Source organism: Crocuta crocuta, unplaced genomic scaffold (genome assembly GCF_008692635.1).
Source record: "Crocuta crocuta isolate KB4526 unplaced genomic scaffold, BGI_CrCroc_1.0 scaffold127, whole genome shotgun sequence".
NCBI classification, from domain to species: Eukaryota; Metazoa; Chordata; class Mammalia; order Carnivora; family Hyaenidae; genus Crocuta; species Crocuta crocuta.
In genome coordinates this window covers 3431217-3448125 of record NW_027532008.1, presented here as the reverse complement: position 1 = coordinate 3448125, position 16909 = coordinate 3431217, and the positions used below count along the sequence as shown (strand labels likewise).

General features: G+C 40.4%; 1 protein-coding gene across 4 annotated transcripts in view; it reads left to right on the top strand.

The window, feature by feature from the left end:
- The window catches only part of CEP85 (centrosomal protein 85), a 36876-nt gene that overhangs the window by 4397 nt on the left and 15570 nt on the right, over positions 1–16909 (top strand). The window contains exons 1-5 of one of the 4 annotated variants that reach the window (XM_077775708.1): positions 7–62; positions 5239–5314; positions 8577–8729; positions 15175–15869; positions 16692–16825. In XM_077775708.1, the coding sequence (XP_077631834.1) occupies positions 5260–5314; positions 8577–8729; positions 15175–15869; positions 16692–16825 (1037 nt within the window). In that variant the 5' untranslated portion in view covers positions 7–62; positions 5239–5259. Of the gene's footprint in view, positions 1–6; positions 63–379; positions 460–5238; positions 5315–8576; positions 8730–15174; positions 15870–16691; positions 16826–16909 lie in introns of those variants that run through there. The other 3 variants (XM_077775710.1, XM_077775707.1, XM_077775709.1) reach the window with 3 other exon arrangements.

Here is a 16909-nt window from a genome sequence, read left to right as displayed (position 1 = left end):
GACGTGGTGGCCGCAGTCGGCGTCTCTGGGTGAGAGGTTTCGCCGCCCGCTTTCGGCCCCACGTAAGTCCTCCTCCCCTCGGGAGCCCTTGACGGCCTGACAGACCCCGCCCCACCTTGGGGCGCCCGGGAGGAGCCCCAGAAACACTCCTGACCTGCCAGCTTCGGGGGCCGCAAGAGAGCGAGGCGCATGCGCGGAGCCGCTAAGCCGTACTCTCTGGGTCTCTCACCCGCCGGGCTTCCTAAAATAACGCCCCGCACACGCCCCCTCGCGACTCGCTCGCTTCCCCGCCCTCTTCGCCTGGCTTTTCTCCATCATTCACTTCACGGCAGTTGCTTTACCTCCGTAAAGGGTAGGCCCCGTGCCAGTCGCCGGCGGGACGGCGGGAAGCACGTTGCTTGCCTTCACGCAGCCCACAGCCCCGGGAGAAGAGGCGACATTATTCGGGTGATGGACTCGGTTAGCACTCAGTGGTGTGGGCTGATTAAATACCCCCCGAGCACTAAGCACCAGGCGCCGGTGTAGTCCGAGAGGGCCGGGAGCCCTTCGCCAGGAAGCGAGGTTGGGGCTGAGGCTTAAAGGATGAATAGAGAGTTACGGTTGGGGAACGGACAGCTCGTGCGAAGGCGCCAGGCTAGAGTTTCGAGCCGACTCTGCTCCCCACGGGATATTTGACAACGTCTGGAGACATTTTCAGTTCCCTAGCTCTGGGATTGCTCCTAATATCTAGAAAACAGAGATGCCACTAACTATCCACCTGTACACAGGACAACCCCCGCGCCCCCTAACCCTTATCTGACTGCAAATGTCAGGAGCATCCGGAGTTCGGAACCCTGCTCTTAGGCGAGCAGGAGCTGGTGCTTTGGATGAACCCCAAGTTTAGTGGTTTACAGCGTGTTTGTTCAACAGAGGGTATTGAGCACTTAGTACACGATCGGACAGGAGGATCAGAACCCTGTTTGTCTTTTACACTAGTATATTGCCAGGGCAGAGCCAGGCGAATAGTAGGCACTCAATACATTTTGGTGGGTGAATTGAATGAATATTGTGTGCTAGGTCAGGAGGACTTATGATTTACCAGGGTGATTAAGATAACGGTTCCTCATTACTTGCCCAAAGTCCTTTTCTCAGGACTCTGTAAAGGCAGCCTCTTTCTTTAGGTCTGGGTTAATATGATCATGGTCACGAAAGTAGTGTGATGGTGTGAGATTTTTTTAAATGTATGTTTGTTTATTTTGAGAGAGAGAGAGAGCGCACGTACACAAGGGGGAGAGAATTCCAAGTAGGTTCTGTGCCGAGCCTGATGCAGGCCTCCATCCAGCAATGGTGAGCCCATGATCTGAGCCGAAAGCAAGAGTTGGAGGCTCAACTGACAGAGCCACCCGGGCTCTCTGATGGTGTGAGATTCTTCCTGTGCTTGTGTCGGCTGTGTATCCTTTCACATCCTTTCCTGTCTTGTGGTTCTCAGCAGCTGCCAAGTGTGACATTCCACACTAAGATTATAATTCTTTAAGGAGAGAAATAGAAGAATCAAAACCTAACTCTTGGATAGCGCCTTGGGAAAGAGAGCCTGGTTGGTGACCAGGAGCAAAGTGAAGAAACCGTACGCGCTGTCCCTGCTCCTAACTTCTTTGGGGCTTGCAGATCTGGCTGGGTCTGAAGCAGAAACTCCTAACTTGTGGGGCCTTAGCAACTGCCTTTATTTCTTTTTGTCACACACAGAAAAATTGCTAACTAGACTCTAATTGTAGCATTAGAGAACAGTCCTGGCTTTGAAGCCTCTTTTCGCTGTATGACCTTCACCTCTGTAAACCTTTGTTTTTTCATCCATGAAATGAGGATAATAATAGGAACTGCCTCATAGGTTTGATATGAGCATTAAACATAAGACATGATACCTATAGAGTGTTTAGCACAGTGCCTGGTGGGGAGGAAGTACTGAATACATATTAAATTTGTTATATGAATAAATACTTAAGTAGTTTAAAGGGTTTAGAAGATAGAAACCACCAATGTTGGGTGCTTTTTTTTCTCTCTGCTTCCATTTCACTCCTACCTTTCTTGTCTGTGTATTTGGTTATTTACTTCTTGTACATTCATTTCTCTCACTTGTATCATGGGAAATCTTTATCTCTTTCAAATGATCCTAAAAACTTCCACCAATAGCTCATCTACTTCTGAACTTAGTAGGAAAAAGTCAAGAATGATCTCTTCCATACTGTTTTGATTCTGGTGGGAGTTCCTTTTTTAATTGAGTTATAATTTACATGCAATAAAATTCAATTTTACGTGTGTACAATTCAGTGGTTTTCGTATACTCACAAGGTTGAGCAGCCATCATTATCTATCTAATCTCAGGAGATTTTGATCACCCTGGAAAGAAACCCCATACCCATTAGCAGTCACTCCCCATTACCCCACCATCTAATGTATTGTCGATGTGGATTTGCCAGTTCTGGACATTTCATATAAATGGAATAATCAAAAAAAAAAGTTAAATGGAATTTATCCATTCATCATTTGAAGGACATTTTAGTTTTTTCTTTTTGGCTATTATAAATAATGCTGCTAGGAACATTCATATACAAGATTTTGTGTGAACTTATGTTTTGTTTCTCTTGACCATATACTTAGGAGTGGAATTGCTGAGTTATAGAGTAATTTTTTTAAAAAGTTATTTTATTAAATAAAAATTTCTAAGTGTTTTTTCTCAAAATGTTATTTTGAGAGAGACAGAGCACAAGCAGAGGAGGGGCAGAGAGAGAGACACACAGAATCTGAAACAGGCTCCAGGCTCTGACCTGTCAGCATAGAGCCCACTGTGGGGCTCAAACTTGTAAACCACGAGATTATGACCTGAGCTGAATTTGGACACCCAACTAACTGAGCCACCCAGCTGACCCTAGAGTAACTCTTTAATTGAGAGTTCTTTTGTCATCCTATTTTCAACTCTTCTGAATTTGGAAAGGTCTCAGAATCCAATGGGCCTACAACTGTTTTGTTATACTTTAAAGAAATGAGTGAAGAAAAGGATTTTGATATTGGCCATTTGATATCACTACTAGGCAGATAATAAAATCCTTCTGGGTCACCTTTAGCACACTAAATAGTAATAGCCATATGTTGAATTTTTACTGAACAATCTCTTTGTGAAGACCTGGGACTTCAGGGAATGGTACCATTAATGTTGATGCAGTGAATAAGTGAGGGTTTGGATTGTTGTTACTAAGAGAAAACTATAGGGGTCAGTAAAGCATATTAGAGAAGTAGTATCAGTATAGCCTTTGTTTTCTCTTCAAAGTTGAATTTACCTCTTAAGAACTGTGATCTAGTGACTGAGTTTGTTTCAAACTCTTTGGGATCTCTTATAAATTCAGATCCTAAATTCATACTTTATCTTCCAGGGGACACGATGTACCTCTTTTTTATTGACATAAACTGCCAAGTAATAATATTAAAAATGTAATTAAGCACTTAATATGTGTTAGATGCTGTTGTGAGTTAATTCTAACTGAATTAGCATGCATTAAGTTCTGTTTTTATCCTCATTTTTATATGAAGGGACTGAAGCATATAGATATTAAGAAATTTTCCCAAAGTTACACAGCTAATTGATAAGTCAGACTTCACACTCAAGCTGTCTGATCACTTGTGCATACTCTGAACCACTTCCCTGTACTGCCATGCCTCTCAAATACTATTCAAAAGTAAGATATTATTTCCTAATTTTAGTTACAGTTAATTAAAGCTTTTGTTTACACAGACAGTAATCAGAATTCTGATTTCTCACAGCCTACCATTAGAATAAATGTAAATAGTTTTAAGAAGTGGGGAAATGGGAAGAAAATCTCATGTTCCCAGCTGAGAATTGGAAGTTCTGCTTATGACCAAGAATCTGTCTAATTAAAAAAAAATTTTTTTTTAATGTTTTATTTATTTCTGAGAGAGAGAGAGCATAAGCAGGGAGGGTCAGAAAGAGGGAGGTACAGATTCTGAAGCAGGCTCCATGTTCTGAGCTAGCAGTCAGCACAGAGCCTGATGTGGGGCTCGAAGCCACAAACCGTGAGATCATGACCTGAGCCGAAGTCGGATGCTTAACCAACTGAGCCACCCAGACGCCCCAAATTCTGTCTAATTGTGAATCATATGACTAGTTTTCATTAGTGGAGGAAGAGGGGAATTTATGTTAATCATAACTGAAGCTATAATACTCCACTGTTGGTTTGGTTATTTAGTTCTTTTTCCACCCCACTGCCCTGTCCTGTTTCCTTGGCTAAGAAAATCGATGGCAAAGTTTTTTTTTTGTTTTTTTTTTTAATGTTTTATATATTTCTGAGAGAGAGAGAGAAAGACGGCATGAACAGGGGAGGGTCAGAGAGAGAAGGAGACACAGAATCTGAAACAGGCTCCAGCCTCTGAGCTGGCTGTCAGCACAGAGCCTGACGCAGGTCTCGAACCCACGAACCATGAGATCATGACCTGAGCCCAAGTTGGACGCTTAACCAACTGGCTTTACCAACTGAGCCACCCAGGCACCCCCAAAGTTTGTTAATTAAAGTAATATTAGAGGTGCCTGGGTGGCTTAGTTGGTTGAGATCCGGCTCTTGACTTCAGCTCAGGTCATGATCCGACAGTTTGTGAGTTTGAGCCCCACATTGGACCTTGTACTGACAGTGCAGAGCCTACTTGGGATTCCCTGTCTCCCCCTCTCTTTGTGCCCCTCCCCCACTCATGTGTTCTGTTTTCCTTTCTCAAATAGATAAACTTAAAAAAATAAATAAAAGTAATATTATATTTGGGGTGCCTGGGTGACTCTTGGTTTCAGCTCAGGTCATGATCTCATAGTTCAAGCCCCACTTCTGGCTCTGTGCTGGCGACGCAGGACCTGCTTGGGATTCTGTCTCTCCCTCTCTCTTTGACCCTCCCCTGCTCATGCTTGCTTTCTCAAAATAAATAAACATTTTAAAAATATTATTTTTAATTTTGCAGCAACTGAGGGGTTCTAGGACCATATAGGATCAGTATTGGGAATCTCTATTTGGTTCTAGATTTTCTATTCCTTAATTTAGGAAGAGAAGTAGGAAGAAGTATTGGGAATTTCTTTGCCTTAAAAAATATTTTTAGGACTAAAACAGGTGGAGGACTATTCTGTGTTGTTTTGACAGTTTGGTCTGAATGTGAGTTACAGGGAATTAAAAGTAATGGAGAGATATGACTGGTTATTCCTTCATTCTACAGTTGGCTCAAATAACTGTGTTGATGGCCATGCAGGAGAAATACCCAAGTGAGAGGATCTCTCATGCTACATCACCAGGTGAGTAGTCAAAGTTTTCTGGGCTAAGTTCTGACCTTTGCTCTGTTATTCCACAACAGAGATTTCCTTTAAAGGAAACATTCAGCAAACAAGCATTCACTGAAATGCCAATACTAAAAGAACAAAAATAACATGAGACTATATTGAATAGAAAAACAGTCCTCTCCAAGAGAACAGCTCTTTATCTCTGGTCCTACGTGGCTTCCAACATGACCACGTGATTGTTTGGGAGGGGAGGACACATGAAGGAACAGAATGACTTTGGCACATAGTTCCATTTGAAATCAGAAAAACACAGCATAAATTACTGTGTTCTATGTTGTCTTTGTAGTCCTGTGGGTGGGTCAGTCATCTGCTAGCCCACAAAGATTGGAATTCTTCTTGGATGCCTACAGTCTCAGTTATGTTGTCACTAGAGACTCAGGAATTTATCTTTGGAGTGGATTGACAAGATTTTGAAAGCTCAGGAGATACACTAAGTGGATATGTTAAGTACATTAAACATGTATAAATATATGAATATACATATACATACTCAATAAACATATTAAGTAGATATGGTATATTCAAAGAAGAAGTAATATAGAAAAATAACTTTTTGAATCCTGGGGTATTTATGAAGAAAGGGGTACATTTTATTCAGCTTTATTTTTTCTTTGAATTTTTTTTTTTAATGTTTATTTTTGAGAGAGAAAGAGAGACAGAGAGCGAGCGGGGCGGGGGGGGGAGGAGGGACAGATAGAAAGGAAGACACAGAATCTGAAGCAGGCTCCAGGCTCCGAGCTGTCAGCACAGAGCCTGATGTGGGGCTCAAACTCACAAAATGCTACATCATGACTCAAGCCAAAGTCAGACGCTTAACAGACTGAGCCACCCAGGCACCCCAGGATATGCTTCATTTAACTTTAAAATACCACAGTGCCTTACAGCAGACATTTGTTAGATATTTGTTGTATTCTCCTAGGCCTGCTGCCTTGCATAGATTAAGCGTTTTAAAAAGGGTTTGTTGAATCATTTCAAGATTCATTCAGCAAATATTTATTCATCATCTGATTTATGCCACACATTGTTTGGCAGGATTGTACAATTTCTTATGACGGTTATGTGTATAACACAAACGTCTTTGGGATGTGGCAATTTCTAACAAAACTCTCTGCTCATCTGATGGCTTTGTCTTTAGTAATCCCTTACTCAGTTAATAATGGTCTTAATATTTTGATGAAGGTGCTGGTGATAGGACATGTAACATAACACAAAAAAATTTTGCTCTCAAATTTGAACTTTGCAGTAAGCATAAGCATCTATACCTATATCAAAATAAATTTATATTTTAGAAAATATCTCTTCAGAATTGATGTATGGAGTGAGCAGATGGAAAAACGGTACTGGTAAAGAATGGAAGATTAGTCGTAGTAACAAGAAGTGGTTTCCAGTAAGAGCCCAGGAAGATGGTAATAGAGGCTCTTAATCAATTTTCTTTATTTCAAAGTGCCAGGCAAATTGTATGTGAATGAGAGAGAGAACACCATATAGACTCATCAAGAAGTCAGATTACTTTCTTTTTAGCTAGAATTATACTTAGTACAGATAGTAACACCAGCTAACCTTATGCTGATCAGCTCTGATTGTTGGGTATATATTCTATGAAAGATTATTACAGATTACTGCATGTATATAAATTCTTTTAAACTAGGTAGTCCATTGTGACCCAAAGAATTAAGACAAATCCTTGGAGAAAGTTAGGGTGCCTTCAGTAGAAAGCAGAAATGTAGCAAAATTGGAAGAAAGTGGGTGAAAAGATGAGAGAAGCACTAAAATTGGAATAAGAGAGTAAGGTGGTTTAGGTTGAAATATTTGCTTCCCACTAAATCAAAGCGTGTGTAGAACCTTATTTTCTGATTTCAACTCAAACTCTGACGCTTTAAATGGATAGAGACACTATTTACTTTTTGTCTGATTTTTTACATGGATCATCAGATACAGTTTCGAAACTTAGTGGTTTTTTAACAATAAATACTAGCAGATTATTTATTGAATACTTTCTACTTACTGGCCTTTAAATAGCAAGCTGATAGAATTAAATAAATCCCATCAGTCTTGTTTTGTCTTACCCACTCAGAAACTTTAGTGGTTTCTTTGCATTGCACTCAAAGTCTTAGACTCTTCAGATTCACTTTCAAGACTTACCTTGATCTGGATTCACCCTGCCCACAGGGTACCCTCGTTCAGTCAAGCAATGATTTTCATCAAGAGACTGGACTGCCTGTTACCGTAGGGAGCACTTGGAAACATATGGGGTATTTTCAGGTTTCACAGTGATGGTAGGAAGGAGTTAAGGCTGCTACTGGCTTTTATAGTGACCAGGGATGGTAAGCCACCCTGCCTTGTGTAGACTACACATTGAAGAATAGAGTGCCAAAAGCAGCCCTGTAAAAGGAAAGAATGTGGAGATTTGAACAACTTGGGTTCAAATCTCAGCCCTATCCATTGTAAAATAGGGGCAATGATACTGTGCAGTAAGTAAGAAGAGATCATGTTGATAATGTGTTAAGGCTTCTAGGTTTCAAAAAATGGCAGTAGCTACTATTAAATAGTATTGTTTTCCATCCCAGTACTCCTGGATTCTTGGTAAGTCTTATTTCTGTCTGTGAACATTCTCAACTTTCCTGCTATTTCGATTTAAAATTAACTAACTCAAGGGCACCTGGGTGGCTCAGTTGATCGGACTCTTGATTTAGGCTCAGGTCATGTCATGATCTCAGGGTCGTGACATTGAGCTCAGCATTGGGCTCCATGCTCCGCGTGGAGATTCTGTCTCCTCTTCTCTCTGCTTCTCCCTTACTTGGCACTCTCTCTCAAAAATAAAAACATAAAAATAAAATTAACTAACTCAGAGTAACTGAAATAGGTACAGGAGAGAGAAGGGTAGGGTGCTGCTGGTTTTCTATAGGTTTAAGTGACTTCTGTAGGGGCGCCTGGGTGGATTAGTCGCTTAAGCATCCAATTCAGTTCAAGATATGATCTCACAGTTAGTGGGTTCGAGCCCTGTGTCAGGCTCTGTGCTGACAGCTCAGAGCCTGGAGCCTGCTTCAAATTCTGTGTCTCCCTGTCTCTCTGACCCTCCTCCACTCACACTCTGTGTGTCTCTTTCTCAAAAATAAATAAACATAAAAAAAATTTTTTTAAGTGATTTACGTAAACAGTTTTGTGGGGGTTATATCAGCTGGTTCACACTAAAGGTGGGAAATAACACTTCTTTCAGGTTCTGGTGTAATTCAAAAGAGCAGTTCCCTCGGGACTGAATGGCAGACCCCAGTTATCTCAGAGGCTTTTCGGAGTCGCTTCAGCCGCTGTTCAAGTGTAGCTGACAGTGGGGACACAGCCATTGGCACATCATGCTCAGACATTGCAGAGGGTAAGTGTGGATTAATGTTTTGATTACCGATATGTGTTGTCATTTTCACATTGTGTTCCAGGTGTATTGTCATTTCCAGAATATTCATAACTCAGTCCCTTCAGTCGGGGAGTTTGCTTGATTTTTCTTACTCCATGTTTCTTACAACTGGTCCTTTCCTCTCAATTTTCACCATTTGTCCTGTTTCAAACAACTTTCTAGTAGGTTTCTTGGCCTCAAGTGTTTCCCTCTACAGCCACGCTAATTTCTAAAAGTTTCCCTTTCCTGTAAATCCTCACCTGCTTCTGTTACTTGGAGGGTGAACTTCAGAGGCCTTTCTTAGTTCTGTGATATGGTCTTATCCCACCCATTCAGACATATTTCTAAGTGTGGTGTTTTACTATGTTATGAAAAAGCACAGAACTTTTGTTGTTGTTATTTTTGGCTATCTGAGCTCTTTCCTTCTTTTTTTTTTTTAAGACTTTATTTTTTAAGTAATCTTCACACCCAACATGAGCCTTGAACTCACAACACGGACTGAGATCAAGAGTTGCACATTCCACCGACCAAGCCAGCCACATGCCCCTGAGCTCTTTCCTTCTTTAATCTGGGCCCACTTGTGCTGTTTTCACCTCCTCTCGCCCTTCCCAGCTATGCTGATCTTATATTTCAAAATCTAATAAAGTGTCTGACAAGACTTCCCATCCCTTCCACCCATTACTGATCTCCCTCTCTGCAATCTTGTATCTTTATTGCACCTGCCATTTGGGGGGGCACTTAAATTGAGTAATAACTGCCAGACAGTACTTTACAAGAGCATTTTCTTTTTTCTTTTTAGTTTATTTATTTATTTATTTAATCTGTAAGCCCTACATAGGGCTCAGACTCACAACCTCTAGATCAGGAGTCACATGCTTTACCAACTGAGCCAGCCAGGTGCCCCAATTTTTTTTTCATTTAGAAAAGATTTATTTTTCATTTAGATAATGAGTTCTTAGAGAGCAGAGAACCTCATGATAGTAACTATTTATTAAATACTCTGTGATGGATACCATACTAAATTTTTTCTGCATTTTTCATTAATGTCTTTAAAATATTTTATTATTTCCATTTTACAGATGAGAAAGCTGAATGTCAAAGTGTTTAGATGACTTGATTAAAGTCCCAAAACTAGTCACTTTAGTACTTTATCAGATGTCACACCCATTAGTATGGCTATAATCAAAAAGATAATAACAAGTGTTAGTGAGAATCCAAAGAAATTGGAACCTCTAAACAGCCCTGGTGGGAATGTAAAGTGTTGTAGCTGCTTTGGAAAGCAGTTTGGCAGATCTTCAAAAAGGTAAACATGGAGTCACCCTATGACTCAACAGTTCTACTCCTACCCACCCAAAAGAAATGAAAACATATGTCCACACATAAACTCGTTAGAGGAATGTTCACAGCATAGCAGCATTATACGTAGTAGCCAAAAAATGGAAATAACCCAGATGTTTATCAGCTGATGAATGGATGAATAGAATGTAGTGTATCCATATAATAGTACATTATTCTGCAATGAAAAGAAATTAAGTACTAATATATGCTACAAAATGGATGAACTTTTAAAACATTTATGCTAAATAAAGCCAGACACAAAAGGCCACATATTGTATGATTCCATTTATGTGAAATGTCCAGAATAGGCCATTCTATAGAGACAGGAAATAACTTAGTGGTTGCCTAAGGCTAGGGAAGTTAGGGGAAGTGGAATGTGACTGCTAGAGGGTAAGAGGTTTCTTTTTGTGGTGATAAAGTGTTCAATAAGTAATTTTCACGATGGTTACACAACACTGAATATAGTAAAAACCATTGAATTGTACACTCCAAGTGGATGAATTAAATGGATTTGAATTATATTTGTTTTAAATTTTTTTTTAAGTTTATTTTGAGAGAGAGTGCGAACGCGCATTAACTTAATGTGAGCAGGATAGAGAGAAAGGGAGAAAGAGAATCCCAAACAGGCTCCGCTCTGTCAGCGTGGAAACCAGTGCAGGGCTCTATCCCAAGAACCATGAGATCATGACCTGAGCCAAAATCAAGAGTCAGACACTTAACTGACTTAGCCATCCATGCACCCCTAGGTTTCGTCTACATGTGCAGTCATGAGACTTTTTAAATTTTTACTGAATAATCTTTTAAAAATCAAACAGTGGTCTAGATATTCTGCCTATTGAATTGATGCACTTTATTTCATTCAGAAACATTGCTACACAGATTGTATGCTTTTTATTCCTATGGAATAAAAGTGCATTATTTTTATTTTTTTATTTTTTATTAAAAAATTTTTTTATGTCCATTTTACAGATGAGAAAGCTGAATGTCAAAGTGTTTAGATGACTTGATTAAAGTCCCAAAACTAGTCACTTTAGTACTTTATCAGATGTCACACCCATTAGTATGGCTATAATCAAAAAGATAATAACAAGTGTTAGTGAGAATCCAAAGAAATTGGAACCTCTAAACAGCCCTGGTGGGAATGTAAAGTGTTGTAGCTGCTTTGGAAAGCAGTTTGGCAGATCTTCAAAAAGGTAAACATGGAGTCACCCTATGACTCAACAGTTCTACTCCTACCCACCCAAAAGAAATGAAAACATATGTCCACACATAAACTCGTTAGAGGAATGTTCACAGCATAGCAGCATTATACGTAGTAGCCAAAAAATGGAAATAACCCAGATGTTTATCAGCTGATGAATGGATGAATAGAATGTAGTATATCCATATAATAGTACATTATTCTGCAATGAAAAGAAATTAAGTACTAATATATGCTACAAAATGGATGAACTTTTAAAACATTTATGCTAAATAAAGCCAGACACAAAAGGCCACATATTGTATGATTCCATTTATGTGAAATGTCCAGAATAGGCCATTCTATAGAGACAGGAAATAACTTAGTGGTTGCCTAAGGCTAGGGAAGTTAGGGGAAGTGGAATGTGACTGCTAGAGGGTAAGAGGTTTCTTTTTGTGGTGATAAAGTGTTCAATAAGTAATTTTCACGATGGTTACACAACACTGAATATAGTAAAAACCATTGAATTGTACACTCCAAGTGGATGAATTAAATGGATTTGAATTATATTTGTTTTAAATTTTTTTTTAAGTTTATTTTGAGAGAGAGTGCGAACGCGCATTAACTTAATGTGAGCAGGATAGAGAGAAAGGGAGAAAGAGAATCCCAAACAGGCTCCGCTCTGTCAGCGTGGAAACCAGTGCAGGGCTCTATCCCAAGAACCATGAGATCATGACCTGAGCCAAAATCAAGAGTCAGTCAACCAGACTGCCACCTAAGACCCCCTCATTAAATTTTTATGAGATTAAAAAAGGAATAGGATTCTAGGAATAGAATTCAATCTAGGAATAGAATTTGCTTCAAGAGTTAAAACCATCTTTAAAAGATAATGTTCTTGTTTTTGTTTTATTAAATTGAAGTTAGTTAACATACAGTGTAGTGTTCTACTCTGCAGGAGTAGAACNCAGCACAGAGCCTGATGGTGGGGCTCGAACCCACAAACCGTGAGATCATGACCTGAGTCGAAGTCGGAGGCTTAACGGACTGAGCCACGTAGCTTTGATGTAGTGACCAAAGCCATTGGTCTAGAAGTTTGTTTGTTTTTGTTTTTTTAAAGGATCCAAGTGTCTTTTCTGCCAAAACAGCTTTGTACAATGGTCTTTATCGTAATCCTTATTCATTTTGTTTATAAATCTAGCTTGGCTTTGTTTGGAGCCCGGTTGACAACCCTTTTGACTGGTATAAAATATAGTTCACTGTTGCATCTTTTTTTTCTTTTCATTGTTGTGTCTTTAAACAGGCTTGGTTTTGTTTCCATACTTAAGTGTATTAAGTTTGTTAAGTCAGAGGCTTAACCGACTGAGCCACCCAGATGCCCCAAGCATCTGACTCTTGACTCACCTTAGATCTTGATCTCAGGGTGATGAGTTCAAGCCCCACATTGGGATCTGCAATGGGCATGAAGCCTACTTAAAAGATTTAGCAATAGGGAAATCTACCCCTTGCCAAGAAAGCAGAGGTATTAGAATTGGGGAGGAGAGAGGGCAGTGGGTATTGTTGAGAGGAGAGATTTAGAAAGACAAATACCCTTAAAGTGACAAAAACTCAATGATTCTGAGAACTGTAGACTTTTCTCTCTAAAAATCACATATCCCATACTTTAAATTTTGAAAGCCTTTGAAAATTATAGAAGGTAAGTGGCCCTTTTGAAAATAAGTGTTGCTGTTTGTTTCAAAATACAAACCAGACTTAAGGTGTAATTTGACATTTAATAGCAGTTTATCAGAATCACAGCAGGTTCCTTACTATAAATAGATAAACCTAATAGGTAAGTGACAAATGCTGACAAAGATTTTACTTTATTTTTATTTTTTTATTTTTCAATTTTTTTAAGTTTTGTTTTGTTTTGTTTGTGAGAGAGGGTGAGAGGGCACAAGTTGGGGAGGGACAAAGAGGTTGAGGGAAGAATTCCAAGCAGGTTCCACATCGTCAGTGCAGAGCCTGACGTGTGTGGCTCCGTCTCACCATTGTGAGATCATGACCTGAGCTGAAATCAAGAGTCAAACACTTAACTGACTGAGCCACCCAAGTGCCCCAAGATTTTACTTTATTATTTTATCCATAGATGAACCACACTACTAGAAAATTAGGAAAACCATATTCTCCTGGGTCATTTGGTACCTTTCATCTTGGCTTTGGTTTTGGCATTACTACTTTGGGAGTTGTGGGCTCAAAACTGAATTTGGTGAGTCTTAAGAGTGAGTGGTGCTGTAGACGGAGAATGGAAGGAAGTGTCACAAAGTTTAGTGTAATAGCAGCCCCTCATATGCTGCAAACTCACTGTCTTCTGTTCCATAGTTATACTTTGAGAGCAGAGACCCTTGGTGAGAGTGGATGTTATGATGCTGTTAACAGAGTATTTCAAGTGGAGAGCTTACTACCCTTGAAGGTTTTTATCACCACCAGTCTACCTTAACCCTGTTGACTATTCCTATGTTTATGTTATGGGACATCAAAAACTGTTATCCTTTGCTTCTGAAATGTTCTTCCTTGGTCCTGAGAGGCAGACACGTTTATCAGAAATTACTGTTGTTGTTTTGATTTCGTTTTTGTTTTTAGTATGTCCTTTTATATCCCCAAGATCATCTAAGTATAGGAAATTAGATACTTTGCCTTATCCCATACATGATATGGGATAATTTGGCATGTTCATGTTTTTAAAGAGCTGCTTACAAACCCATATCAGAAGATGGTAGCCAATCTATAGTAATTCTTGGAAAGGTGATAGTATCAGTCCTCATTAGCTGGGTGTTTTCTGTGTTGGTTGATGGAAAAAGGGAAATGAATTAAATTGGTAGTCCACTCTTCTCCATGGTAGATGTGCTTGGCTTGGAAAAGAGTACTGGACATAGTTGAAAAACGAAGACATTTCTATTCCTTGTCCCCTTCCTCAGGTTTTTCCTGGTGAAGTTAACAGGTATGTTTCCTAATATTACTGTCTTGTTGTTTGTTTGCAGTCCACTTCCTTGGCACATTAGTTCTATGACCCTGTAGCCTTCCTCAGAGTAGTACTTGAAAGTTGGAAATAATAACAGAAATGTGAACCTTTTGCAGCGGAGCTAATCAGAGAGTTGTCTCTCAAGACCAATCAAGAGCTAAAGGAGACATAAATCAAATCTAAAGGAAAAGTGAAAAGTCACAGTCAGATATAAACAAGGAGGAAGTGAAAAGCAAAATAAAAAATAGAGGATTTCAGTGTGTACCCACTTGAGAGTGCTCACTGTGCTGGAGTGAAACCTGAGAGTTACTAAGAATAACTTCACATATCCAGGCAGTCAGGTCTAGTGCGTGGGAGAGAGAATAGAATCCTGATTCAGATGCTGTACTCCCTGTCCTGGATACAGAGCACCACTATCCACTGCGCCTTTTTCTTTGGATAGTTTAGATTCATTGCTTACCTTCTCTGGGAAGCTTTTGAAGGCCACAGAGGATTTTGGCAGCCCTTCCTTGGAAAGGATATTTTTATTGGATCGGATTATAGCTTGAGAGTTGCCCGCCTCCCAGAAGAGTAAGACCTAGGCCATTTCCCTTAAGTAAGTGATTTTTTTTTTTTAAAGTTCAGTTTTCAGTTTTGTTGGTTGACCGGCAAGATTTTTATTCATATACAAAGGACAGAATGTAAGTTAAAAGTAAAGCCAGTGTTGCCTTTGGTTGGTTTACCTTGTGGATGGCATTTGAGATCCTAGAATACATACTTTGAAGTTAGGCTGCCTTGTCTTTCTGCCTGATACTTGTGATAATAGTGTCCACTCTGCCTGGTCTCAGGACAGAGAATGTCTGGTGTGGCAGCCATACTCAAGAAAATTTCCTCTTTCAGTTTTAACTTATGGAAAACTATTCTCTTTGCAGATTTTTGTAGCTCAAGTAGCAGCCCTCCTTTCCAGCCCATCAAAAGCCACATAACCATTCCAACAGCCCATGTGATACCTTCTACTTTGGGGACCTCTCCTGCCAAGCCAAATTCTGTATCTACTGGACCCTCTTCCTCCAAACTCCCTTTGTCGGGGCTGGCTGAAAGTGTGGGGATGACAAGAAATGGAGACCTTGGTGCAATGAAACGTTCTCCAGGCTTATCTAGAGATTTCATGTATCTTTGTGGTGCTACTGGAGAAAATGGAATTGATCAGTCCTGGTTTCCGGCAGTGGGCCATGAAAGAGAAGAAGAGGTGAGGAAGTTTGATATTCCCAGTATGGAGTCTACCCTTAATCAGTCGGCAGTGATGGAGACCTTTTATTCAGATCCCCACCACCAAGTCCACTTCCACAACCCAAGAGCCGACACAAACAAGGAGTTATACAAAGTGTTGCCTGAGACCAAGAAGGCACCAGGCAGTGGGGTGGTTTGTGAAAGGAATGGACCTCACCCTAACAGCAGTGGAGTGCTCCCTTTGGGACTCCAGCCTGCTCCTGGCTTCTCCAAGCCTATACCCTCTCAGGTGTGGCAGCCAAACCCTGACCCTTGGCATCCCCGTGAGCGATCTTGTGAGCTCAGCACGTGTCGACAGCAGCTGGAGTTGATTCGTTTACAGATGGAGCAAATGCAGGTAGAGACCCTTCTTCCCTTGGATTTCACAGGTTCTGTGGAAGATCTCAGAACTGTATAGGTTTTGTCTAACAAATTTTGATTCTAAAGAAAACATTTGTAAGAAAAAGGAAAAATGTTTGTAGATAGGAAATGAAGACTTGTGAATGCCATGTTGGTGGTCTGATTAAACACCAGATAGGTCCTCCAGAGTAGAGGGTTACAACAGAAGACCCCAGAAAGTATAACATTAACACTGATTATGTACCATGTACTATGCACCACTCACAAGGCTAGGGACTTTCACATACAGTATCTTATTTAAATTTTGTAGCACTTTGATGAGGTAAGTGTAAAAATTTACCAGGTTCTTAGAATAAGTAATCTGTCCAGGGTCACAAAGCTGGTAAGTGGCAGAGCTAGGGTTTAAAAACTATCTCTGAACTACTGTGTTCCTTCTGTTATACCAATTTTGTATTTAAAAAAAAAAAAAAAGGCCTTGTACTGCTTAAGAGTGGAAAGGAAAGAAGCAGGACACATTCTCCTTTCCTGGTTGATGAGGATATCTTAGCTCCTGGTTTGCCTCTCTTGCCAGATAATGAAAGAAAAGTGACCTTTTCTTAGAACCTAGAGCCTTTCTGAGCAGGGAGTGTCCAGTTGGCAGAAGTCTCGCTGTCAGGTTCTTTCCAGTCATGCATCAGAGCTAAAATTATTTCATAAACACTGGCCCTTCTCAGGCTGAGCCAAAGCGAGCCTTGACTAGAGACCCAGCTGGGTACTGCTCAGGTGTTTTCAGGTGCCTGTGGGTCAAGGTCAAGCCTCTCTGGGCCTCCTTGTCTTCCAGCTTCAGAATGGAGCCATCTGCCACCACCCCGCTGCTTTTGCTCCTCCACTGCCCACGTTAGAACCAGCACAATGGATCAGCATCTTGAACAGTAATGAACACCTTCTGAAGGAAAAGGAGCTCCTCATTGACAAGTAAGAGGGCAAGGGGTTCCTAAGATCAGCCTCTGCTCTCCCAGCCCCCATTTTTGGCACCTAATGAGGTCTCCCCAAGGATAG